We start from the raw sequence: 25,298 nt of genomic DNA on the forward strand, positions 1-25,298 counted from the left end.
TGAGCATTCAGAAACTGGAGACAAGCACGCAGGTTTTCACTCAAGATTAACATTTGGGGTCACAGGTATACTTAACCTGATTGAAATTAACAATCGGTACTTTCACATATTCATCGATTCTGTACCCTATGAACACATTAACATTTTATTATTTTTTTAATGTGTCATTTAGCAAAAAAGATTCCTGGCAGCTCAGAAACACAGTGTGAACCTACTGGAGTAAATTATCGGACCAACTCATTAACTAGATCCACTGATGTGACCAGCAAGGCAAACAGAAAAAAATACAGGTGACAGGGGAGAGAGAGAGGGAGAGGAAGAGGGAGAGGGAGAGGGAGAGGGAGAGGGAGAGAGAGAGGGAGAGGGAGAGAGAGGCAGAGGAAGAGAGGGAGAGAGAGAGGGAGAGGGAGAGAGGGAGAGAGAGAGAGGGAGAGGGAGTGGGAGAGGGAGAGAGGGAGGGAGGCAGAGAGGGAGAGTGAGGGAGAGAGAGAACAAAAAATAAATGAAGGATAAAAGAAGAAATGGAGAAATAAAGAAGAAAGAAACAAAACAGAATGTAAACCTCCATAGTAGCCAAAAGCGATTTTAGCAAATACTTGAAATAATGGAGAAATCCCATGACTGGATTTTTTCCCCTCTCTCCCACTATGCCCAGTTCTCCAGTATTGGTGGCGTCAGCTGCCATTGGAGGGGAAAAACAGTAAGAACATAAGTGGCAGAGGTAATGTTTACAAATTATGATTGGCTGTTTCTAATTTTCCTTGTAATAATTCTTTAAAAGTTGGTTTTGCTGTTATTTTGATAGCAATTCCCACTAAATGAGGTAACAGACATTAGAAATGGATAAAATTAGGGCTGGGGAAATGGCTCAGTGGGTAAGAATGATTGCTGTGCAAGCCGGAGTATGCGAGTTCAAATCCCCAGAACCCATGTAAAAAGTCAGGCATGTGCCTATAATCCTCGTGTGGGAAAGGACGGCAGAGAGAGGGTTGTTGAGGCTTTCTGCCCACCAGTCTATCTCCAGGTTCAATAAGAGACCCAGTCTCAGGGGAAAGAGGCAGAGAGCGGGAAAGCAGGATGCCTCCAGTCCTCTGGCCTCAGTAGATTCACATGGGTATGAACACCCATACACATGTGCACATACACCACATGCATACAACTTGTAACATACATACACTGGACACTGTCAACACATATGTCAGTACACACTCATATACACAGATGCATAACAACCAGTGAAAATGATTAGATTATACTAGATTATAGCTAGGTATTATTTGTTTTAATTATAACCCAAATTTTGTTTGTTATTTTAGTGGGGGAGAGCACATTACTAAAATGAAATTTGAAATGTGGTAGAAACATGAAATACTGCAGGAGAGGTCTGGAGTTCTGTTGCATACCGGGTGACAAGAGTCTAAACAGTGCATTGTTCGGTTGAAATAGCTTTAAGAGAGATGTTGGAACGGTCTCCCCGCAAAGAAATGATAATGTTTGAAGCGATGGATTCGCTGATCATTGCACAACACATATGGATCAAAGCACATTGCACTCCATAATTATGTACAATTATTGTGTTAAAAAGAAAAACAAAGAAAATCAACATAACAAAAAGTACAGAGTTTGAGGAAATCCCACAAATAAAACTCAAAACTATAAAAGAAAGCATACTTAGGTTTTCTAATGTGGAATGATGAAGGGTGACAGTCTCTAAACAGAAAGGACAGAAATGTTGATTTGGCTCACGCCATTGTGCTCTGGCTTCGAATGAATGCATTTGTGGTCGTCATGATACTTTAGGATGGCAGGAGTCATTTAAACATTTTTTATTCATATAGCCATAAACTTGAGTTTTCCAAGTCCTAATTATGAATTATTTGCAAGAATAGAGGAATTTTAAGGGGTGGAGGGGACATGCCAACAACCAAAGGACGACTGAAGGAGCACTTACGCAGGATGTCCTCGGCAGTGTGGTTTAGATGCCGTTTGCATATATAAGGCAAGGTAGACTCGCAGTCCATGCTTCTCCAGGTAGCTGAGGCAACTTTCAGGGTTCCACAATGATACTCCACAAATGGCCCAGCAGTGACCTCTGGAAATCAGTACACACAGAAATGCAGTTTGAGCACAGACGGTAACCCTTCTCTTTGCCTCAGTAGCGCCCCCTACAGGACACTCACTATGATGACCTGTGATTTTGAAGTTTGAGTCTAGACCTGACCAGACCTGCACTTGAGAGGTCAAGGCAGAAGGACTGAGAGGTCTAGGCTGGCTCGGGTAACCCAGGAGAACCTGACCCAAGGGGGTAAAAATTAACCACTCTCAGAATAAGATATTATTACAGGACTGCGACGTCTAAGTCTGCAGCAGACCCCAGTGTGTTGAAGGTAAGTAAGGTGCGGCCGGTACCTTGGCTCCAGTTCAGGTAGCTGAGTGGTGTCCCATCAGACCACTGCCAGCCAGCCATCTCATCCAGCTGATTCAAACCAGTCCACACTTCTTTAGCTACCCGGCTCAACTCCTCTGAAAAGAAAATCACGGCGTTTCAACCGAAGAGCAAAGAGACAACACCAAAAGAAAGCCAAACTCAATGTTCCGCTGCTTTCTTGAACTGCTATTTCTCGGTGTCACAAACCATAGGTAATGCCAGACTATGATAGAAACAGATGTCACGACCCCCATGCCGGAGTTTCTGTGAGACACAGAGGAGTTCTGCCATCTGAAGTCACACACCCAGTTCCCGAAGACCCACTGACACCATAAGTAAAGCTCAGCTCTGGTCTATCGGAAGGTGCTGTTCAGAATAGGAGGCTCTCCCATTTCCTCCAGCTCACACACTTCCGGTTTTAGATGGAGGCAGAGACCATGGCCACGCCCAAAGGGTGAACGGAAGCAAGTGCTCACACTGGGGTGAACTGAAGCCCAAGCAGAGCTGTCTAAAGAAAAGCATCGTAGTGCAAAAGCCCAGTGTTCTGAGGCCTCAGTGGGGGTGGGGGTGGGGGTTGTAGGGGATCCAGCCTGGGGGCCCACACTTGTGAGAAGAGGATTTTGTGGTTCTATGGTCCCTGCTTATAAACCTGGCACTGCAGCATCTCCCCAGTTAATCCAACCATGTCTCTTCAACTGATACTGTAAATAAACGTGACTAATGTGTTGCACAGAACAATGGGCCCATCGAAACCATAGATTATGGTTTTTCTTTTAGTGTGCCTTAGTTGAAAAAGTTTTTTTTTCCAGTGTGAACCTGTACTACGTGTACAATAAAACTGGGGTAGGAGGAAAAACCCAAGTCAATGACTTTTAGTGAAAATGGCTAATTTTGTGGCCCTCTCAGATACTGCTGTTTTGACATGTCTTCTGTATAGGAGAGCACCAGTTTCTTCTGATTCATGTGCTTCAAATAATCCACCCATTCCCTTCCTTTCCTTCTCTTCCTTTCTCCTTACCTCTCTCTTTATCATTCTATCTCGAACTGCGTTGTTTCTTTCTCTCTTTGTCTCTCTCTCTCTCTCTCTCTCTCTCTCTGCTCCCCCTCGATCTCTCTCTCTGTGTGTGTGTGTGTGTGTGTGTGTGTGTGTCTGTGTGTCTGTGTCTGGCTGTCTGGCCTCTTTCTAAGTTCAGAGACCTAGCCTGAAGCTAAGGCAGGTTATATACAGAGAGTAAGTGTCTGGGCTTCCTTCCTGTTGTTTCAAAACAGTAAATAATTAGTAATTAATAAAGTTCCTTCATTCTCCCAAGCTCCTCAGTTTGGACCCTAGGTTATGTGATTATCAGGGCAAGGCCTCAGTGTAAGGCCGCATAAGGACGTGTAAATCTGTTGCTTGTCCTCAACAACCGGACATTTCAATACAACAGATACAACAGTGAAAGTTCCAGGAGGCCAGACACTTCCCAAGAAAAAAAAAGACAGAAGGTGCTTTAACACTAAGTAGAACATATTGTATATGAACTCCAAATCCAAGGTTTTTTTGGCATTATATCCAGTCTCTTCCTGATGGTGGGCTTAAGTCAGTTAACCTTCCCATAAGTTTGGGGTGGATTGGAAGACTCATTGACAGGACATGGAGAAGTGATATTGTAAATAGCCTAATTCAAATGTTAGTTATTCTTAGAATTACTCTATGTACTCAGAACCATGCAGTTGTGCTTGCTAAAACACATTAAGGAAATCTCCCAATTTGTAATTAGTGTTTGAAAGTGTGCACACAGAAACAAACAAACAAAATCACCCAACCAGACAACAAACAAACGATCAGCCAGCCCCCTCCCCTAGTTTATTTACCATTATAACTAAGTTTACCCTTAACACATGAACACAAACTCAGGACTAAATTCTTCTGTGTGTTTCTTGTCATTTATGACAGCCTAGATAATTCTTTACCTCACAATTTTGGTGACTAACAGGAGACGTTAGACTCGTCTCACCACTAAAACTACGTTGGTTAGGACGGTTTCTGTCTTTATGAATAGACTTCTATTTTCCCAAACAATCCTGAAAGCCTAATTATAGAATTGAAATGTTTAAATAAAAGCCATTGGCATATCTTACTTTTTAAAATTGCTATTCAAGCTTGATGAATAGGTACAAATTCTCCCGTGGGAAACCATGGCAGTTAAGACAGATAACGACTGCAATTCATAAATGGTGCGCAAGCTTTTGCACAAGACTCATTACACATTAGTAATGATTTGGGAAATTGTCATTTTACTCCAATAAGATTCATTCAAATTAGTTTTGACAAGAATCCCCCACTTGGGCAGAACTGTGGAGGGAGGACCGAGCAGGCACTGTGCATCTGTTTATCTCAGTCCTTCTGGAAGATGCCTTTGGCTTTGTAAAGCTCAAGTCTGCCCCTTTCACCACCCAGTGAGTCTCATTCCATGAATGCAGATAAAATAACTGGGACACGGCACATACCTATGTGTGGGAATGGTCAGCCACAGCGATAAACAAATATCGAAGTAATTTTATCTGCCTACTCCAAAGGCAGACAGATCTGTTACTACAAGTTACACTACTCGGTAAGAATTAAAACTAGAGATGTAGGTGGGAAAGATGGCCCAGTAAGAGTGCCCATTCTGCAAACACGTGGGCCTGAAGTCACATTCCCGGCCCACATCAAAAGCTGGATATGACTGGTAATGCCTGTGATCTCAACATTTTGGGGTAAATATAGGAAGACTCCAGGAGCTCACTGGCCAGCTAGCCTAGCTGAACCTGTGACATGTTGGTTCAGTGGAAGACTGTCTCAGGAGAATAAGGCAGAGAGGAATACAGAAAGACACCCGCCATCATGCTCTGCCCTCCAACTGTGTATGCAGGGACATCTGCATCTGCACAATCATGTACATATGCCACACATATAACACACACACACATACACACACATACACACACACTCATACACACACACTCATATACACACTCACACACATTCTTACACACACTTATACATACACACATTTACTCATACACACACTCATACACACACACACTCATATACATACTCACATACACACATACACACACACACACACACACGCACACATGGTAAATTAAAGAAGCAGATTATAAAGTCTGCACACTTTATAATGGTCAGTTATAGTGGTCAGTCCATACCCTTTGTTATGCAGGCCAGACACTTTCCTAAGGCTTGTCCTGCATTGTAAGATACACTGTATACCGCCCAGTAGCTACTTCATTATTCCCACTTCCTAGAGGGGAAAGCTGAAAGTCAAGAGGCTAAATCACTTCTTGAGTTACTGGATAGTACCTTGTTCTGCACAGGCACCTTGGGTTTTTAGACTGTACCGATCTCTGTAGATACTACTGGCTAGGTTCTGTTTGTCTGTTGTGGTTATCAACCTGACCCAAGCTAGGGTCATCTGCAAAGAGGAAGATCTCAACTGAGGAAATTCTTTCATCAGACTGTCCATAGGCAAGTCTGTGGTGCATTTTCTTGATTCATCCTTGATGTGGAAGGGTCCAGTCCACACTAGGTGGTGGCACCCCTGAGCTGATGGTCTTCAGCAGTATCTGAGAGCAGGGTAAGCAAAGCCAGGAAGCAGCACTCCTCTGGGGCCTGTGCTTCAGTTCTGTCCTTGAGTTTCTACCCTGACTTCCCCTAGTGATGACTAGCTATTCCCTGGAAGTGTACAAGGAAATAGATCTGTAAACCTCTCCTCCCCAAGTTACTCTTGTTCATGGTGTTCATCTCAGGAACAAGAGCATTATGCCTGTGCACATATTTACTCGCTTTGGCAGAGCATGGCTTTCCCTAAGTTGTAGAACTATGACAGAATTTCCCCCTTTGCTTTTCTTTTTATATGATTGAATCTTAAAAGCCAAAATAACAACAGATGGCATAAAATTTGAGAAAAAGAAATTGCGTCTGAAATGCAATCAAATTAACGAATTTGATAGTTCTTCATGTTTCCATTATTAAATCATTATTAAAGAATCATTAATAAGTGTGTGGAGGTGCATGCACTCAGTGGTGAGTGTGTAGGGGCCAGGGCAACCTTTAGGACTTGCTCTTTTCCCTGCCACATCATGGGATCCAAGGGTTGAACTGAGGTCATCAGGCCTGTGCACAAGCACCTCTATCCCCTGAACTACCTTGCCAGGCCCCAAACAACCTTTTTAAAAGGCACACAGATGAATTTGATCTAAAAAGGAAAGAGGATGATGGAGGAAACGTGTTCAAGCTCATTTTCAAAATTCTGTTTGAGGCAGGGACAAGGACAGGAAAAATGATGGGCGCGTGAGAAGGACAGCATGGGGACAAAAGCCTTTCATCTCAGGCCTGGTTTATCCGTCCTACTGATGGAGACAGGAACCTCAGGCACTGTTGACCACTGACAGGACCAAAATCGTTTATGGAGACAACATAATTTTTTTCTCAAGCAACCTTGTCAAAGATAAGAAACAAGTTGTATAGAACTTCAAGGTCCCCGCATTGCTCTCCCCTCCAGCACCCTTCAGAAATCACCTTATAACCTTGTTCAGAAGAAAATTATTTTTAAAAAAAACAAATATAGATTTCTTTTTTAAAAAAGAATTATTTATTTTTTGTACACTAGCATTTTGTCTGCATGTGTGTCTGTGTGAGAGTGTTGGATCCCCTGTTATAGGAGTTACAGACAGCTGTGAACTGCCATGTGGATGCTGGGAATTGAACCCAGGACCTCTGGAAGAACAGCCAGTTTTCTTAAACACTGGGCCATCTCTCCAGCCCCAGAAGAAAACTCTTGAACTCTTTTTTTTTTTTTTTTTTTTTTTTTGGTTCTTTTTTTCGGAGCTGGGGACCGAACCCAGGGCCTTGCGCTTCCTAGGTAAGCGCTCTACCACTGAGCTAAATCCCCAGCCCAACTCTTGAACTCTTAACATTTGTGTAAACTATATCTCTGAGAAATGTTTTGGAATAGGGGAAGAAAAATCTCTGAGCAATCTTCAGAGATGTAACTTGAGTCTAGCAAAACTGTGCAGTATCTATTGCAAAGATAACTGGATAGACTCTCTCTTGAGAAGCTGGTACCAGTGTCTGGGTTTGCCTTACTTTTTATCCTGGGTGCTTCTCTATTAACCCCTGTGTTTAAGATCATGCTAAAAATGTCATTTAATAAATCTCTAATTTTGTTTCATATTGGGCCACCCATATATTCTTTTCTTTTTTTAATTGAGCAACAAACTCTGGATTTGTCTGGATGGAGGTTCCTAACAGAAAGGAAACCCTTCAGGCTGATGTGGAGGATGGAGTGCAGCTGTGCTGGGTTTTGCACCATAGACTACGGGGGCTTGTCTGGGACCCAACTGAATCGCCGGTGGATTTCATTGGCTGTTACTTGACTGATCTGCCTTGATGAATACAGCTTGTTTCATCCTGGTTTCTTTGTTTCTGTTTTCTGGCCAAAGACCTATTTTATGTTTATTAAAATAAGTGTTATTAGAAATGAAGATAAAAATCTCCTAGCATTGTCTCCATCCCATTCTTGGATCAGATAAAACAATGCATAGCTTATCTAGAGGGATATTTCCATGAGGTCTGATTTACTGATGTCGAGTCATGCTCTTGCTTTCAGGAGAGCAGTCTGAGACACTATAAGAAAGCTGTCTCCCCAAACAGCACATTCCAGAACATACTAGAAATGGTCACGTCTAAACTTTGTTTGACGCTACATCTCAAGATCTATGTGCCTTTTAATAAATCTCCAACACTACCATATTGTGTACCCATAAAATTATTTTCTTTGTCAACATGCAGTTTTGCCTGCATGGAGGTCCCTAAGGGAAAGGGACCACATTATCCAGATGTGGGAACAAAGTAAAGCTGTTTCCCATCCCCCTTACTGCTGGCCCTTTGAAATGCTATTGTCTTATATGTGCCAGTGTTTTTATTTTCCCACTAATATTAAAGTTATTAAATGTGTAAATTCTGCAGGTGACAAGAATTGGTACTTAGCTCCTCTGATCCACCTGAAGAGTTGTAGCTCCCCTGGGTCATGTGCTGTAGCTTCAAATTCTCTTCTCAAAGGGGGTAAACTGAGGCATAAGTAGGCGTGAAAGAATGGTAAAGTGTTCATAGAAAACACATTTGGGATTAGAGAGGTAGCAAAATGGCTCAGTGATTAAGAGCACTTGCCAGCGAACATGACAACTTGAGTTTGATCCCCAGAACCCATATGCTTGAAGGAGAGAACTGACACCTAAAAAATTGTCCTCTGACATCTGCATATGTATACACACACACTCAAAATTAAGGTTTTTGTGATGGTTTACATATTCTTGGCCCAGGGAATGGCACTATTAGGAGGTGTGACCTTGTTGAAGGAAGTGTGTCACTGTGGGGGTGGGCTTGGAGACCCTCCTCCTAGCTGCCTGAGGATGCTCAGTCTGTTCCTGGCTTCCTTCAGATGAAGATGTAGAACTCAGCTCCTCCTGCACCATGCCTGCCTGGATGCTGCCATACCCCCACCTTGATGATACTGGAAGGAACCTCTAAATCTGTAAGCCAGCTCCAATTAAATGTTGTCCTTTATAAGAATTGCCTTGGTCATGGTGTCTGTTCACAGCAGTAAAACTCTAACTAAGACCGTTTTAGAATTCAGAATTGGAATTTGGGATATATTAAGAAAAGAAAAACATTTTTTAAAGGATCTATTTTTTGCATCCAAGGACAAAGTTGTCCCCAGTAGCCATCTCTTTGTATTGTTAGCGATGTGCACCGTTTCTGTACTTACTCCTTATGAAAGCTTCTTCATTTTCATCCGTAATACTTAACAAAGCACCTCCTTGCATCTGGCATGAGGAATGTGCCTCATTCCAAGAGAGAGATGAGAGCAGGTTGAATTGGTAGCAAATGTGTGAATTGTCGTTCCTTTGCCACATAGCATCACAGAATATCTCTGTAGAGGCTGAAAACAAAGTTTGTTAAAAACACTCATGAAAGCATTCTCCCTGCAGTGATATCTAAGACAAATTCAAATAAAATGATTCCAGCCTGCAAGCTCTAAACCTTCAGCCTTGACTAGGTCTTTATGTGAAATCTGCATGGCTGTTCCATTAATATCTTATGGTTAAATGCATCCTAAATTTACCTGAGGAAGCTCAAGAAATGATCAGTAAAGAATCTCTGATACTTTCAAGGGAATAAGAGAAGTTAGTTTTAAGAGAAAGAAGTGGAAATGAAGTATTTTTTTGAAAATAATATTTTGATTCTTTAATAAGTAAGCATTTAGAATTCCATGTTAAACACAGGAATTAAATATTTTTGGGGGATAGACCTTAATGTTGTTCCCAAAACCTTTCTCTTCTAACACCAAACTGCCAAGGAGGGGTGAACGTGATGTAATAGCTAATGTGTCAAACATGAACATGGTTTCACCCAGCATAGGGATAGTGACACTGACATTAAGTAGTTCTTTCAGACAAATAGAAACAAAGTCCAGTTGTAAGACACTGGTCAAAACTTCATAATATGCTTAAGAGTAATTTGAATAGAGTATGAAGCATAGATCTAAAATCTATTGAAATGATAGAAAACAAAGGCTTAGTCCTATGCTTTCACTAAAGTTCTAAACCAACCCCCAAGCTGAACTAATTCTTGACCTCAAACTCAGTCACACAATTACAAGTGTAAGAAGTGTGAACTGTGTTTTAGCAAAGGTATAACCGATGGACAGGCAACATGCTACCGTCTAGACTGCTCTTTCCCCAGGTATAGTCCTTAAAGTGACGTCAGGACACGTCCCATGACAATTTGGTACATAATGCCTCTACGGTGTCCTCTGTGAATACATCATGTATACTGCCAAATTGAAGACTCCTACATCCTTATGCTTAAGAAGCCTGTTAGTACTGACTGATAGATGTCAAACTGACTTGACAATGAAATTTTTGTGTGCTCTCTCTCTCTCTCTCTCTCTCTCTCTCTCTCTCTCTCTCTTTTTAGAATACTTAGATTACTCCCTTGAGAAATATAGAAGTTTGATTTCATGTCCGGTTACTGCATACATTTTCAAAACCAAATTAGTTAATTGGAAGTTAGTAAATAATTTACAACTAAAGGCATCTCGACAGTATTTCCCGGCTGATTCATGTTTTTATAAATGAGTTCAATATGAAAGACAACAGGAAAAAAATAAAGATTGTCACCAAACAACATTGGGAAGGGAGAGGAGGGAGGGAATAAAGGGGAAATTTCGAAACCACTTTTCTGGGGTGGCTAAAATGATCTCATTGAGGTGGAATCCTTCATCATTGGCTTTAGGCAAAATGGTAGGCCTCCCTTGGAATGGACAAAGGTTTAGACTTTAGGTTGGCCATGTCCCCCTGGTGTGACCACCGAGACCCTGAAAGTTGACTAATAACTTTCAAATGAGATGTGGAGAGTAACACAGCCCATGGAGAGAAAGCAGCAGTTGTTGGAGATTAACACCGGGGGCCGCCTGCAGGGAACTATACATTCTAACATCTGAGTTAAACCAATGTGAATGGTAAACGAGCTGATGTCTTAGGAGAATAGGAGTGTCTACTGCAAACGTTTGACCGAAGTTTCTCTATTATATAACCTTAGACATCATCACAGATTGTATAAAGTCAAGTCAAATCTAACATACCCCAGCTATGTATACAGAGTCCACCTATCACTCACAAATCCCTCACGGCAACTATTTAGTATGGAGAATTTGAGGAAGTCCCGAAGGAGGATCATATTGAAAGGGCAGGACTAACCCTTGACAAAAAAAGAACCCAGGTGACAGCTTTTCTTAACACGCACATGGCTGTGCTCTGTGTTATAATTAAGGCTTACTGTCAGGTCTCTCTCTGTATCAGGAGTAAACAGTGGGTGCCCTGTCCCCAGGATTAACCTCTGCCTGTTACCACCCTCAAGCAACCAAAGGTCACTCAGATGTGCCTGCCTCAGGAAGGGCTTTGAAGTTTTCCTTAAAGACAGTGGTGGTTTCTAGTGTTTGAAACATCTGCTTTACCACCAGACACAGGTTTTAAGTGCATCCTTGAATCCCATACCAGACCTCATTCAGAACCTCAGAAACTGAGAGCAGGGAATCAGCTTTTTTCTTTCTTTTTAAAAAAATTCTGCTACAAAATCCACTACAGCGTCTCAGTGGCCATTCCAGATGAACATGGCCAATCTGAGGTCTACACTCAGAGTATTGGCCATCTCAGGCCATTTTAACAAAAGGCAACAATGAAGGATTCATTGCAGAAGGAATCCATCTCAGTGATGAAGGATTCCATCTCAGTGAGGGTATTCTAGGCACCCCAGCAAAGTGGTTCCTAAAAAAATATTTTCCTTTCTCTTCCTCCTCTTTTTTCCCCTCCCTTAAATATTGTTTGGTGACAACCTTGTTTTCTGTTGTCTTTAATATTGAGCTCATTTATAAATACATGTATCAGCCAGGATACTGTAGACATCTTTAGATGTACAAGGTCTCAGCCATGGGATCCGTTTCTTCTCGTTTTCTCCACCGCAAACTCTATGATCTTCCTTGGGCCTTTCCTATTGAGAATCTCCTTTCTGTGCAAACAGGTTAATCCTCATACTGAGCATGTCCCTTATGTCTAAAACAGTGACCATACGGTCAGAACCCCACTTTTGTTTTCTGAGAGCCACATGGAAGCCACCGAGTGATTTCACTTTCCTGCATCTTTAACGCCCCGGTTACCCCATTTCTAGATGCATTCCAAGATGGCTGAGTATCTTTGTCTTTAAAATAAGAGACAGAAAAAAAAATCTCCCTGATCGCTCTCTCTCTCCCAGCTATCACCTTCTCCCTGTTTCCAATACTTCTATACCTTTAAGCAATACTGCCTGTAATTCCTCATTGCCTAAAGCTCTCATTGCAACATAAGTCATACACCATGTGATCCATCCATTGAAACTCCTTAATTCAATCTTTAGTGTAGTCAGAAGAATGTGGAAGCATCATGATTGTTGTAGAATGGTTAAATCATGAAAACAAGAAACACAGTACTCTTGAGGGCTGACTCCCCATTTCCCTTTCAGTCCTCCTTCCTATATGCCTCCAGCCCATTTTGCTTTATTGTATTATAATGGCAGCCATTAATGTAGTTTCCGTATCTATAGGTTTGCTTTTATACATTTTGTATAACTGAAATTATGTAATAGGTGCTATTTTCTGCCAGGCTTTGTTCTCTTGGAGTTAAGAGTTGATCATGTTGTGGCCTGTACCGGCATTTCATTTTTCTTTTACTCCTTAATAGTATGTGTTATATGATATACTACTCGGCGGTTTGTCCGTTTGATGTAACTAGAGTCATGTTGGAGGAGGGGGCCTTAATTGAGGAATTGTTTCCATGAAGTTGGCCTGTGAACATGTTTCTTGATTGATGGTTGATGTGGGAGGGGTGTGTTGGATTGAATAAGGATGGCTCCCGTATTTGAATGCTTGGTTCCCAGAGTATTTGAGGGGCCACAGTAAAGAAACTCCTGACATGACTTAACCATGTTATGGTTAAGGGGAAAGTTTTTATTGTAGATATGAGAGAGAGCAGAGAGAAAGAGAAGCAGACTGGCCAGAGCTCTGTGTAAGAGGAGGTAAAATAACCAGAGCAGAGAATAGAGGGCAAATAGTGAGAATAGATAGGTTCTAAGGGGGATGAGTAGCTGGGGGAGGGAAGATCGTTATCTGGAGGGACTGAGGGCAGAGGAGGTGAGAGGAGCTAGGAGGCTCATGTGGACTTTGAAATCTATAATACGCGCTTATGATCCTGAGGGTTTTGGAAGCTGGTATGGACTTTGATGTATAACCACAAATACTGTCAACAGAGCCATCCATCTCTTCTGCCCAGAGGTAAGGGAAATGTCAAGTCTCCTTTTGACACAGGAGAACTGGTTTTACAAGTTCCTGAGGAATGCTGGCTAACCTTAGAATCCTACAGTTCAGGCCAAGCTCATTTCTAGAAATGTGTAGAGTCTTTTGTAGTTTGGGCAACTAAACGTTCCTTTGGCTCCAACACCCGGGCAGTGAACTATTTAGGAAGAATTAGCAGGTATGGCCTGTTTGGGGAAGATGTGTCACTGAGGATGGAATTTGAGGTTTCAAAAGTGCACTTGTGCTCATAAGATATAAGCTCTGAGGGGCTGCTCTAGTGTCACTGCTGCCTGCCTGCACACATGCTCCCTGACGTGATGCTCACCGATGCGCCCTCTGAAATCATCATGGTGTCTCTTCACAGCAATAGAACAGTAACTATGACAAGGGACTAGCTCACTGAAGTGGCGTCACCCTTGGGAAACTTTGGGTTGCATAAAATCAGGGTTCTTTTTATATTCTAGCGACAATATCCCTACAAGGTAAGGGACTTGTGAATATTCCCTCCCATTTGAAGGAGATCTTTTGGGGGCAAGTGTTCCGGGAATAGACCTTGGGGTATTAATCACAAACGGCAAGAACTCTACGACCTAACTGCTCTTCCCAATGCCTTGATAGGTTCTTTGAAGCTCACGTTTTCTTGGTTTTGCTTTGTATTTGTTTTAATTATTATTGATGAAGAGAGATGTAACACATGGTTGATCCATTCTAGGGACTCTGGGGAGGGTGGCGATTATTGTTGGTGCCAATCTATCTATCCTGTTGTATCATTCAAATTACTGAGTAAAGTCCAAGGGTGAATTGGATAATTCCAGAAGATAGAATTCCAAAAATATCTCTAAATATAATTCTCGGTGTGTGTGTGTGTGTGTGTGTGTGTGTGTGTGTGTGTGTGTGATACAACCACGACAGAGATGTCATGGCCCAGACTTGCCTCTAAACAAGCCAGAGTTAAGCCCTGTTGATTTTGCTTCCTTCCTGACAGAGTTGAACTCCACTCTCAGAGCAAGTATTGCTTGTCCGAGTATAAAGTTTAAATCTTGCTCCTTTGCAATCAACCACCATTTTACACATAGAAATTTTAAAGATGTTCCTTGTAAAATTAGATGAGATGCAGGAGTGTGAGTCTTTGTTTCGTTTCTCTCTGTGTATCCTTCCTACTCATGGACTCATGGAAAGGGCTCTCAGCGAACTCCGATTGCGTTCCTTGACCTGTCATTTTGAGTTATGTTGGTCACCAGAAATCAAAAGCAATAAGGAAGAGAGAAAGATGTCTCTAATGTACACCATATCAACATGTTTTCTGCTGCCGTGGGGAGGTCAGGGAAGGGAAGCTGGTGGGCGGATGAACCCCTCCCCTCAACTGAACAAACAGCCCCGGAGAATAAGAAAGCCCTAAGCTCAAGAAAACCAAGCTTCCAAGGGGGAAAACTGAAATTGGCTACAAATAACTGGGGTGGTAGGTGGGGGAGGGGTGGGGTGACAAAAATTCTTCTTAGGAACTTAAGAAAACTATTTGTGTCGGTCAGTTTGTCAACTTGACACAAGCGTTGGTCATCTGGGAAGAGGGAGCCGAAATTGAGAAAAATGCCTCCATTAGTGCCTGTAGACAAGTTTGTGGAGCATTTTCTTGATTAATGTGTGTGGGTGTCCTGGGAAGAAGCTCCTGGGAAGGAGCTCCTGGGTTGTATAAAAAAAGCAAACTGAGCAAGCCATGAGGAGGGAACCAGTAAGCAGTGTTCCTCCCTAGCCTCTGCTTCAGTTCTGCCTCCAGGTTCCTGCCTTGACTTCTTATCACTGTAGATATGTTTGGGACTAGGAGCCAAATAAGCCCTTTTTGTCCCTAGTTGGTCTTTTCTTTTCTTTTCTTTTCTTTTCTTTTCTTTTCTTTCTTTCTTTCTTCTTTTTTTTTTTTGATTTATGGATATGCCATAGGAAATAAACTAATTTACAGCAGTTAAGTTTCTTCATGCCATTCAGGTGCGTAGATAGAACAAGCCTGAAATTACTTGCATAGTGGGAATTCCCTGGTGCAGAATTACATGCACCAGGTTCACCTTAGCACTCATCAAATATGCAGATGCCTGGATCCCACATCCTGGACTATTCAGTCTTCCGGGTCCCACATCCTGGACCACCAGGCCTCTTTTCCCAGGTGTATCACCTCTAATATTGTCTGCACTTTCTGGCACAGAGCAAGACTGCCCATTCTGCCTTAAGTTCAGATGCCAGTTTCTTTGAGAGGAACATCCAAAGCTTTAAAACTCTTACCATTCACCAGTATCTGTGGCTTATCTAGTGGTAGGACCAGCCATGATGATCATACGTTCATAAGTAAAGAAATTCATGCTGCAAGGATGGGGAGGTAGTGCAGTGGCACAGTGCTTGCCTTAATTAGTCTGATAAAGCCTCCAGGTTCAGTACCCAGTACTATGGCAGCCTGTCCCCATGAGTGCTTACTGAGCTACCGCTATACTCGGTATCTTCCATGTATGGTTGCATTGAATATACACAATAACACTAATAGGCAATGCTATGGTCTTCATTTTGTAAGAGGCACTATCTAAAGATTCACTCCTGGGAGGAAGTTGGACTCATCTTGGTTTGTCTAAACTAAGAACTGCCACTCGAACTAAACCAGTCAAACAGCTCCCTGCACTCAAATCCCATGGGGGACAGAGCTGGACCCTCAGAAGTGCAGACACTCCTGAGAAATGAGAGGAGGAGATTACCCTCTGCTCACATTCCCGACCCAAGAGGGAATCACCTAGTGCCATCTGTGCCCCCTGGGCACAGGGACCTAGGAGCAGTCAGGGGCAGGATTCTTCTGATTCCTGCCTGCTCCAAGAGCTGAAAGACAGTCACCAGGAGCACCTACAAACCTGAGAGCAGAACACCTGTTCCAAGAAACAGCTGAAAGAAAACAGAAAAAGAGGTCTAAAGGAGTGCTGACACATAGGCCTACAGGAGGGTCAAGCCACTAGAAACAACAAGATAAGCTAACACCAGAGACAACTTGATGGCATGAGGAACCTAAGCAACAGAAACCAAGACTACTTGGCATCATCAGAACCCAGTCCTCCGACCAAAGCAAATAGTGAATATCCAAACACACCGGAAAAGCAAAATTTAGATTTTAAATCATATTTTATGAGGATGATGGAGGACTTTAAGAAGGACATAAATAACTCTCTTAGAGAAAGACAGGACAACACGAGTAAAAAAGTAGAAGCCCTTAAAGAGGAAACACAAAAATTCCTTTAAAGAATTATAGGAAAACACAACCAAACAGGTGAAGGAATTGAACAAAACCACCCAGGATTTAAAAATGGAAATAGAAACAATAAAGAAAGTACAAAGAAAGAAAGAAAGAAAGAAAGAAAGGAAGGAAGGAAGGAAGGAAGAAAGAAAGAAAGAAAGAAAGAAAGAAAGAAAACCTAGAGAAGAGATCAGGAGTCATAGATGCAAGCATCACAAACAGAATACAAGAAATAGAAGAGAGAATCTCAAGGGCAGAAGATACCATAGAAAACATTGACACAACTGTCAAAGATAATGTAAAATGCAAAAACTCCTATCCCAAAACATCCAGGAAATCCAGGACACAATGAGAAGATCAAACCTAAGTAAAATAGGTGTAGAAGAGAGTGAAGACTCCCAACTTAAAGGGCCAGTAAATATCTTCAACAAAATTATAGAAGAAAACTTCCTAACCTAAAGAAAGAGATGCCCATAAACATACAAGAAGCCTACAGAACTCCAAATAGATTGTACTAGAAAAGAAATTCCTCCCATCACATAATAGTCAAAACACCAAATGCACAAAACAAAGAATATTAAAAGCAGTAAGGGAAAAAGGTCAAGTGACATATAAAGGCAGAGCTATAAGAATTACACCAGACTTCTCACTAGAGACTATGAAGCCAGAAGATCCTGGGCAGATGTCATACAGATCCTAAGAGAACACAAATGCCAGCTCAGGCTACTATATCCAGCAAAACTCTCAATTAACATAGATGGAGAAACCAAGATAGTCCGTGACAAAACCAAATTTACACAATATCTTTCTAGAAATCCAGCCCTACAAAGGATAATAGATGGAAAATTTGAACACAAGGAGGGAAACTACCCTGTATAAAAAGCAAGAAAGTAATCTCCTTGCAACGAAACCAAATGAAAAGAGACACACACAAACATAATTCCACCTCTAACAATGAAAATAACAGGAAGTGACACTCAATATTCCTTAATATCTCTCAACATCAATGGACTGAATTCCCCAATAAAAAGACATAGACTAAAAGACTGGATACATAGAGAGGACCCGGCATTTTGTTGCCTGCAGGAAACACACCTCAGAGACAAAGACAGACACTACTTCAGAGTATAAGGCTGGAAAACAACTTTCCAAGCAAATGATCTGAAGAAACAAGCTGGAGTAGCCATTCTAATATCAAATAAAATCAACTTTCAATCAAAAGTCATCAAAAAAGATAAGGAAGGACACTTTATATTCATCAATGGTAAAAATTCAGCAAGATGAACTCTCAATCCTGAATATCTATGCTCCAAATGCAAGGCATTTACATTCATAAAAGAAACCTTACTAAAGCACAAATCACACGTTGCACCTCACACAATAATAGTAGGAGATTTCAACCCCACTCTCATCAATGGACAGATCATGGAAACAGAAATTAAACAGAGACATAGAGAAATGAACAGAAGTTACGAACCAAATGGACTTAACAGATATTTACAGAACATTCCACCCTAAAAAAAAAGGATAAACCTTCTTCTCAGCATCTCATGGTACCTTCTCCAAAATCGACCATATAATTGGTCACAAAACAGACCTCAACAGATACAAGAAGATGGAAATAATCCCATGCATCACCACGGACTAAGGCTGGTCTTCAGTAACAACAATAATGACAGAACACCCACATATACATGGAAGTTGAACAATGCTCTACTCAATGAAAACTTGGCCAAGGGAGAAATAAAGAAAGAAATTAAAGGCTTCTTAGAATTTAATGAAAATGAAGATACAACATACCTAAACTTATGGGACACAATGAAAGCAGTGCTAAGAGGAAAACTCATAGCTTTGAGTGCCTACAAAAAAAACAGGAGAGAGCATACATCAGTAGCTTGACAGCACACCTAAAAGCTCTAGAACAAAAAGAAACAAAAACAACGAAAGAGAGAAGAATGCAGGAAATAATCAAACTCAGAGCTGAAATCAACCAAGTAGAAACAAAAAGGACTATACAAAGAATCAACAAAACCAGGAGTTGGTTATTTGAGAAAATCAACAAGGTAGATAAACCCTTAGCCAGACTAACCAAAGGGCACAGAGTGTGTATCCAAATTAATAAAATCAGAAATGAAAAGGGAGACATAACAACAGAAACTGAGGAAATTCAAAAAGTCATCAGATCTTACTACAAAAGCCTATACTCAACAAAACTGGAAAATCTTCAGGAAATGGACAATTTCCTAGACAGATACCAGGTATCGAAGTTAAATCAGGAACAGATTAACCAGTTAAACAACCCCATAACTCCTAAGGAAATAGAAGCAGTCATTAAAGGTCTCCCAACCAAAAAGAGCCCAGGACCAGACGGGTTTAGTGCAGAATTCTATCAGACCTTCATAGAAGACCTAGTACCAATATTATCCAAACTATTCCACAAAATTGAAACAGATGGAGCACTACCGAATTCCTTCTATGAAGCCACAATTACTCTTATACCTAAACCACACAAAGACCCAACAAAGAAAGAGAACTTCAGACCAATTTCCCTTATGAACATCGACGCAAAAATACTCAATAAAATTCTGGCAAACCGAATCCAAGAGCACATCAAAACAATCATCCACCATGATCAAGTAGGCTTCATCCCAGGCATGCAGGGATGGTTTAATATACGGAAAACCATCAACGTGATCCATTATATAAACAAACTGAAAGAACAAAACCACATGATCATTTCATTAGATGCTGAGAAAGCATTTGACAAAGTTCAACACCCCTTCATGATAAAAGTCCTGGAAAGAATAGGAATTCAAGGCCCATACCTAAACATAGTAAAATCAATATACAGCAAACCAGTCGCTAACATCAAACTAAATGGAGAGAAACTTGAAGCAATCCCACTAAAATCAGGAACTAGACAAGGCTGCCCACTCTCCCTACTTATTCAATATAATATTCGAATTCCTAGCCAGAGCAATCAGACAACAAAAGGAAGTCAAAGGGATACAAATTGAAAAGGAAGAAGTCAAAATATCACTATTTGCAGATAATATGTTAGTATACTTAAGTGACCCCAAAAGTTCCACCAGAGAACTACTAAATCTGATAAATAACTTCGGCCAAGTGTCTGGGTACAAAATTAACTCAAACAAATCAGTAGCCTTCCTCTACCCAAAGCATAAAAAGGCTGAAGAAGAAATTAGGGAAATGACACCCTTCAAAATAGGCCCGAATAATAAAAAATACCTCAGTGTGACTTTAACCAATCAAGTGAAAGATCTGTATGACAAGAACTTCAGGTCTTTGAAGAAAGAAATTGAAAAAGATATCAGAAGATGGAAATATTTCCCATACTCATGGGTTGGCAGGATTAATATAGTAAAAATGGCCATTTTGCCAAAAGCAATTTACAGATTCAATACAACCCCCATCAAAATTTCAGCTCAATTCTTATAGAGATAGAAAGAGCAATTTGCAAATTCCTTCGGAATAACAAAAAACTCAGGATAGCTAAAACTATATTCAACTATAAAAGAACTTCTGGGGTAAATCACCATCCCTGACCTCAAGCATATTACAGAGCAATAGTGACTAAAAATTGTATGGTATTGGTACAGAGACAGGCAGATAGATCAGTGGAATAGAATTGAAGACCCAAAAATGAACCCACACACCTATGGTCACCTGATCTTTGACAAAGGAGCCAAAATCATCCAATGGAAAAAAGACAGCATTTTCAACTAATGTTGCTGGTTCAACTGTAGGTCAGCATGTAGAAGAATGCAGATCAATACATTCTTATCACCTGATACAAAGCTTAAGTCCAAGTGGATCAAGGACCTCCACAACAAACCAGATACACTCAAAATAATAGAAGAAAAAGTGGGGAAGAGTCTCTAACATATGGGCACTGGGGAAAATTTCCTGAAAAAACACCAATGGCTAAGATCAAGAATTGACAAATGGGACCTCATAAAACTGCAAAGCTTCTGCAAGGCAAAGGACACTGTTGTTAGGAGAAAATGGCAACCAATAGATTGGGAAAAGATCTTTACCAATCCTACATCCAATGGAGGGCTAATCTCTGAAACATACAAAGAACTCAAGAAGTTAGACTCCAGAGAGCCAAATAACCCTATTAAAAATGGGATACAGAGCTAAACAAAGAATTCTCAGCTGAGGAATATCAAATAGCTGAGAAGCACCTAAAGAAATATTCAACATCCTTAGTCATCAGGGGAATGCAAATCTAAACAACCCTGAGATTCCACCTCACACCTGTCAGAATGACTAAGATTTAAAAAAAACAAAAACAAACAAACAAACAAAAAACCTCAGGTGACAGCAGACACTGGGGAGAATGTGGAGAAAGAGGATCACTCCTCCATTGTTGATGGGATTGCAAAACTGGTACAACCACTCTGGAAATCAGTCTGGAGGTTCCTCAGAAAATTGGACATTGAGGACCTGAGGACCCAGATATATCTCTCCTGGGCATATACCCAAAAGATGCTCCAACATACAACAAAGACACATACTCCACTATGTTCATAGCAGCCTTATTTATAATAGCCAGAAGCAGAAAATTGGACATTGGGACCTGAGGACCCAGATATATCTCTCCTGGGCATATACCCAAAAGATGCTCCAACATACAACAAAGACACATACTCCACTATGTTCATAGCAGCCTTATTTATAATAGCCAGAAGCTGGAAAGAACCCAGATGCCCTTCAACAGAGGAATGGATACAGGAAATGTGGTACATCTACACAATGGAGTATCAAAACAATGACTTCATGAAATTCATAGGCAAATAGATTGAACTAGAAAATATCATCCTGAGCGAGGTAACTCAATCACAGAAAAACCACATATGTATGCACTCACTGATAAATAGATATTATCCCAAAAGTTTGATTTACCCAAGATGCAATCCACAGATTCACATGAAGCTCAAGAAGGATGACCAAAATGGGGATGCTTCACTCCTTAAAAGGGGTAACAAAAATATCCATAGGAGGGCATATGGAGGCAAGTTTAGAGCAGAGACTGAAGGAATGGCCATTCAGAGCCTGCTCCACATGTGGCCCATATATATACAGCCACCAAAACTAGATAAGATTGATGAAGCTAAGAAGTGCATGTTGACAGGAACCGGATATTGGTCTCTCTTGAGAGGCAGCACCAGAGCATGTCAAATACATAGGCGAATGAAAGCAGCAAAGCATTGAACTGAGAACGGGAACCCCGTTGGAGGAATTAGAGAAAGGATTGAAAGAGCTGAAGGGGCTTGAGACCCCATATGAACAACAATGTCAACCAACCAGAGCTTCCAGGGACTAAACCACTACCCAAAGACTATACATGGACTGACCCTGGGCTCCAACTGCATATGTAGCAGAGGATGGCCTTGTTGGGCACCGGTGGAAGGAGAATCTCTTAGTCCTGCCAAGGTTGGACCCCTAGTATAGGGGAATGTTGAGGGGGTGGTAAGGGAGGGTGGATGGGGGAACAACCTTATGGGGGAGGGAGAGGTGATGGGGGCTTATGGACAGGAAATCAGGAAAGGGAATAACATTTGAAATGTAAATAAAGAAATATATCCAATTAAAAAAAAGAAGAACTGTCATTCTTTCCTATTTACTGAACCCTGTGGCTCTTACACTGGAAAATAACTCTGCAGATAGCTTATAAATCACGTTATTGGGACTTAGGTCTTTAAATTACTTAAAAAAAAACCCAATTGTTGCATTTTATTGTATGCATGGGAGGGAGGCAGGCATGGAGGAGGAGGAGGTGACATTCTCTGATTCTCAGGAGCCAATGTAAGAGAAGTGGAATACAGAAAGCAGAAGCTTTAAGTACCCCTCAAAACTGAGGAACAATAGGAAATCTTTTAGTTAAATGGAAAATAATAACCAAGCAGTGCTTGGGAAAAAAAAACACAAGTAGCTGTTATTATAGCTGTCACTGGACCTTGAAAATTAAGATTAAGGATTCAAGAAAACATTTTAAGACTACACGGAAGGGTTGGAAAAATCCAAATTCAAGAGGAGCCCTCGTAGTTGAGGAGTAAAGAGGGTAACTGTGATGCTGCAGAAAGATCATCCAGGGGCAGCTGGCGTCTGGCCCTGACAGAGGGCGAGACAAGCGTTCTGGACTAGCCGTGAGGCCAGCTCAGGGGAGGATGGAAGGGATGGCTGGCTATTGTCTGGGCTCCTGTTGTTTGGAAGTGTCCTGCTGGGCAGCTGGCACTGGCAAGTTCACAGAACGTCATAGTTTGATTCCAGTTAAATCATCTTTATTCACCGAGCGTAAGGAAGAGAAGCTGGTTAGCATCATTTGAACGTAGAGGAGGGGAGAGGATTATGAATTAGAATTGCCTCTTCGAGTCAAAAACAAACCTCAAATCAAAATCTCAGACATCAACCCGTCAGCCCCGGGTGTTTTTCCTTCACTACAGATAAGTTTCCAATCATCCTTGATTCATTCATGACATATGGAGACATATTTGCTCTTACTAGGATCTGGGCAGAATCCCCATTTCTCATCCTCTTCGTAGCGACTCGTGGTGGCACACCACAGCAGGTGCTCTTTATGCCCTTCTCGGATGCACTCGTGGTGCCACTGACCTTTGAACTGGAAAGGAAACACACAAGGCATCCCATGGGCATTCCCTTTTAAGGTATATATATCTAGGAGAGAAAAAGAATGACAGTCAAATACGGCATCAGTTTCTTCTTGGGAAAGTGTCATCTGCTGGAGCATTGTTACTGGATATAAACCTCCCCCTGGCAGGCACTTGTGAGGCAAACAGTGGGTCCCTATGTTTACCAAGCTCTTTGTTGACTGTGGGCTATTGCTCACGGCAGCAAACAAACTTGTGAATGAGTGGAATTTTTCTCTTAAAGCATTCGCCTGCCTCCTATCAGCCCTCACTGTCTGGGCGCCTAGTTTCGCAGCCGTCGATCAGTTCGTTTGGTTGCTATTGAAGATCACAGTCCTGAAAGCAAAACAGCTGTCTTCTTCACCACATCAGAAGTGTCCTCTTTCAGCCTGCGGACTGTTGGCATTTCCTGACCTTCCTGGGGAAGGTTAGATGACTCTCACCTGAGCATCTAGCTGTGTATCCCACCTACTCTACACACACACACACACACACACACACACACACACACACACACACACACACACGTACCGTTTGCGTACAAATTTGTATAACTGGTCTGAGACTCACAGAGGGAGTGTATAGGCTGGGGAAGGCCAAAGGAGGAAGGATTGGTTTATGCAGCCTTGCAGGACTATCATTCACATTAGGCACAGACCTTCCAATATGGCTGCTTTTGGCCTACCTGGTCTCCAGGCCATACCCCTCACCTGACCAGGCTGTGTCAGTAAACCTAGCAAAGCATTGCTTCCTCTGGGTTAACTTTGGCTCGTCCTTGGGATCCTATGTAGGGGGTAGATGTTTATGTCTCCTCAGGAAAGGAATTTTCACAACAGCCAATAGATATTTAGGGGACCTGGCAAAAGTGGCCTAATGTCTTACAGAGCACCTAGGTTTGATCCCCAGCACTCATATGGTAACTCACAACCATTATAACTCAAGTTTTAGGGGATACAATGCCCTCTTCTGACCTCTGTGGGCATCAGGGATGCATGTGGTAAATGCATACAGGCAGGCAAGGCATTCGTACTTAAAATAAAAATAAATCCTTTAAAATTAAAAAAATGAGTACTTATTGGTCACTTAACATATCCTGCACTGGGAATACAGTAGTGAACTATACAAACTTCTTTTTGCTAACAAACTGGCTTGGTGGAGAAATAATAAGTGATAGCAAATACACATAGTTTCGAGTAATAATAAATGTCATGAAGGGATAAAATAGGACAAGAAGATCGTGGGTATAGTGGAGTGCCCCCGGCTTCCGATGGTTCTTGTAAAACCTCTGTGAGTAAGCTGGGTAAGTAAGTGAGGATGCTCGTCTGGGGAAAGAAATTGTCCCAGCAGAAGGAACAGCAAGTCTAAAGAGTTGGAGAAAGGAGTGCTTGTGGAATAATGGTGACTCCAGGAAGCAGTCTCTCAGATTGCTGTTATATATTTCCGTTTTTATCCTGAGGGTGGCCGGAAGTCATTGGCAGGTTTCAAATTAGAAAGTGACAAAACCAGACTTCCGTTCTTAAGAAGAAAAAAAAATCACTGGGTACGCTGTGACAGTCGGAATGGAGAGAGCAAAGTGTGCTAACCAGTGAGTCAGCTTCTATCCATAGCAATAGTGTGGTTTCCTTGGTAACAGGAGGGCCAGCAAAGCTGCTTTCACCCAGTGCTCCCAGACAGTGCTTGTCTCCCGAATTCAAAAAATGAAACTCATTGATCACAGAGGGAGAGCTTTAGAAATCTATTTTAGATTTACAGGTTAGAGCTCAAGATGTAGTTAGTGGTGGTGGGTGGGGCTTAGAGGAGTTGTGCTGGGCGGGGCTTAGAGGTGGTGGGCGGGGCTGTAAGGCAGGAAGGCTGGGGGTGGGGGGGATACCAGGTGCCATTCAGCTGCCAGCCTGGGCCTTTGAAAGGGCTTGTGGAAGAAACTGGGTTGAGGTATGAGGAGGAAGGTGAACTGGTCAGTCCAGTTGCCCAACCACAAGGTGGTCAGGTACCTCCTCTCAGACTCT

At 41.8% G+C, this 25,298-nt stretch overlaps 1 protein-coding gene across 3 annotated transcripts in view; it reads right to left on the reverse strand.

Annotated features, from left to right (window-relative positions):
- The window catches only part of Pla2r1 (phospholipase A2 receptor 1), a 129,834-nt gene that overhangs the window by 84,298 nt on the left and 20,238 nt on the right, over nt 1–25,298 (reverse strand). For 2 of the 3 annotated variants that reach the window (NM_001100837.1, XM_039104480.2), the window contains exons 3-6: nt 23,147–23,320; nt 9,241–9,414; nt 2,410–2,523; nt 1,952–2,092 (exon numbers count right to left, since the gene is read on the reverse strand). In NM_001100837.1, the coding sequence (NP_001094307.1) occupies nt 1,952–2,092; nt 2,410–2,523; nt 9,241–9,414; nt 23,147–23,320 (603 nt within the window). The remainder of the gene's footprint in view (nt 1–1,951; nt 2,093–2,409; nt 2,524–9,240; nt 9,415–23,146; nt 23,321–25,298) is intronic. The other variant, XM_039104479.2, reaches the window with a different exon arrangement.

The sequence above is a fragment of the Rattus norvegicus genome, chromosome 3 (genome assembly GCF_036323735.1).
Source record: "Rattus norvegicus strain BN/NHsdMcwi chromosome 3, GRCr8, whole genome shotgun sequence".
NCBI lineage: Eukaryota > Metazoa > Chordata > Mammalia > Rodentia > Muridae > Rattus > Rattus norvegicus.